This window comes from Neoarius graeffei, chromosome 5, assembly GCF_027579695.1.
Source record: "Neoarius graeffei isolate fNeoGra1 chromosome 5, fNeoGra1.pri, whole genome shotgun sequence".
Lineage (NCBI taxonomy): Eukaryota > Metazoa > Chordata > Actinopteri > Siluriformes > Ariidae > Neoarius > Neoarius graeffei.
Window position 1 is genome coordinate 51,740,611 of NC_083573.1, and position 2,056 is coordinate 51,742,666.

A 2,056-nucleotide genomic window follows, 5' to 3' on the forward strand; every position below is an offset into this window, starting at 1 on the left:
AATATTTTCCATACTTTTGTCCATCAGTGCGTAACAATTAGCTATCGGATAGTTGAGGGCCTGATGCTTCATTTTAAGCTTTTTTTTTAAGCACAAGAGACTCATATAAGTAGATTACTACATTGCCTTTTAGTACAGAAAATGTTTATCATTTTCACTAGAAAATTCTACTAAAATCTATAGGAGAATCCTAAACCCAATGACCATAACGGGTGAATAGTTGACCTAATATACCGTATTTGACTACAGCAATGAGGCTGCAACTGAAATGCATGAGTACCAGAATAATATATAACCATTAATTTTTTTTTAAATGTCTGTAATAAGCTCTGCAAAGAACTGGCGTTCCATCCAAGGTATATTCCCGTCTTGCCTAGTGTTCCCAGGATCGACTTCGGAGCCACCACGACCCTGACCAGAATAAATTGGTTATGGTTACTGAATATAAATGAATGAATGAATGAATGAATGAATGATGTACTGTATGTAATACTGGCAACAGGGAACAGAGTTGTGAAAAGTGCACTTATTTATGGGCAAGTAAAAAGTGCTTTCACTGGTGTTCACTTCCCTTTTGGCAGAATGGAGCAGCTGTACTTGTTGTCTGCCTGCTGGGCCGGTGCCGCTTTCCTGTCAGTAATGTGTAAAAAAATGGATTTACACATGAGTTCCCATACGTTAGTCCTGTTAGGATCCGGTTAACGGTGACCTGTGTGCCTACTGGTACCACACGTAGAACGTCTGGTCGATAGAGTGGTAGCAACTGCCAGATCCAGAATGGGAGGAAACAGGCCCAGAATGCAAGCACAATTCCCAGGATGAGAAGCAGGACTTTGGGTCTAGGAGAACGGGGTGGGTTAGCGCTACAGCTACCGGCCCAGGCCAACTGTGTCTGTGAAACCCAGTAGTGACGCCCCAAAGCTGCATACAGACCCCCGATGGCCAGGCCTGGTCCTAGGATACTGGTGCAGAAGAGTACACTTAGGTAAGCTTTAGAGCTTTGCTCATCCCATGCTGGAACACACAGTTTACCCTCCTGGTTTTCTCCATCCTCCAGATGCAGAGTGATCATCATGGGTAGGCTGAGTGCCACCGCAAGGCCCCATGCCAGAACCACACGTCGCAGGCCTGAAGTAGGAGCTGAAGAGGCAGCAAGTGGGTCGGCCACGGCACGGTATCGGTCCAGACTCATTGCAGTCAGTGTGAAGATGCTGGCGTGCATGGTGAGCAGGTCCAGGCTGAGCAGGAGGCGGCAGCCGAGTTCACCAAAGGCCCAATCAGATGCCAGGCTGTCATAGACAATAAAGGGTGCCGTGGAAAGGTAAAGTAGATCTGCCAACGCCAGACTCAGAACCTGCAGATGAAGTGAAGAAGAAGACGAGGAGGACGAGGTGGGAGATGAATTAGGAGAGTGAGATGGGGAAAATGTTCCAAGGCAACCAGGAGTCAAACAGCAGCTTGGTGCCATACTGCGTCTCCTTCTGGGGCCCCTGCGCCGCTGAATGAGAAGCCCCAGAGTGTAGAGGTTTCCCAGAATCCCCAGAAGGGAAAGGAGTGAGAGAAAGAAACAAAAAAGAGCTGTGGAGGCTACACTCGGGGATGGATAAACTGAGGGAGAAGAGGAAGGGGTGGACAGGTTAGAGAGGAAAGAAAAGGTGTAAGATGGAGCTGGGGAAGAGAAGAGGGAGACCAAGCCTGAGTTTTCCATTTGGCTTGGAAAGAAGATGCTTTAATGAACACCTTGTCTCAAGCACAATTAGTAAATGTTAATGTGAAACGATAAAGAGCTCTGTGTTTGTTATCGGGTCAGAATATTAGAAAGGGTAATATTAGTACTAAACGGGAAGTGGGACTGAGAGGGGGAAAGGGAAGGGGGAAAGAAAACAGAATAAGAGGACTTCATGAATGATTTTACATATATCAGATTAATGCAAAAAAAATTGAGCTGTTTTAAGATTTATAGTAGAATTCACAGTTTCAGATGTTACAGCCATTAAAACAACAACAACAACAGCTGGATGTTGTAGAACCGCATCACTGCAGTCACGAGTTTACA

General features: G+C 45.7%; 1 protein-coding gene across 1 annotated transcript; it reads right to left on the reverse strand.

The window, feature by feature from the left end:
- Window positions 1-553: 553 nt before the first annotated feature.
- On the reverse strand, window positions 554-1,708 carry uts2r3 (urotensin-2 receptor 3). Its single transcript, XM_060920585.1, has one exon. It carries the CDS (start codon window positions 1,706-1,708, stop codon window positions 554-556), a length of 1,155 nt encoding a protein of 384 aa, XP_060776568.1.
- Between the last annotated feature and the right edge of the window lie 348 nt (window positions 1,709-2,056).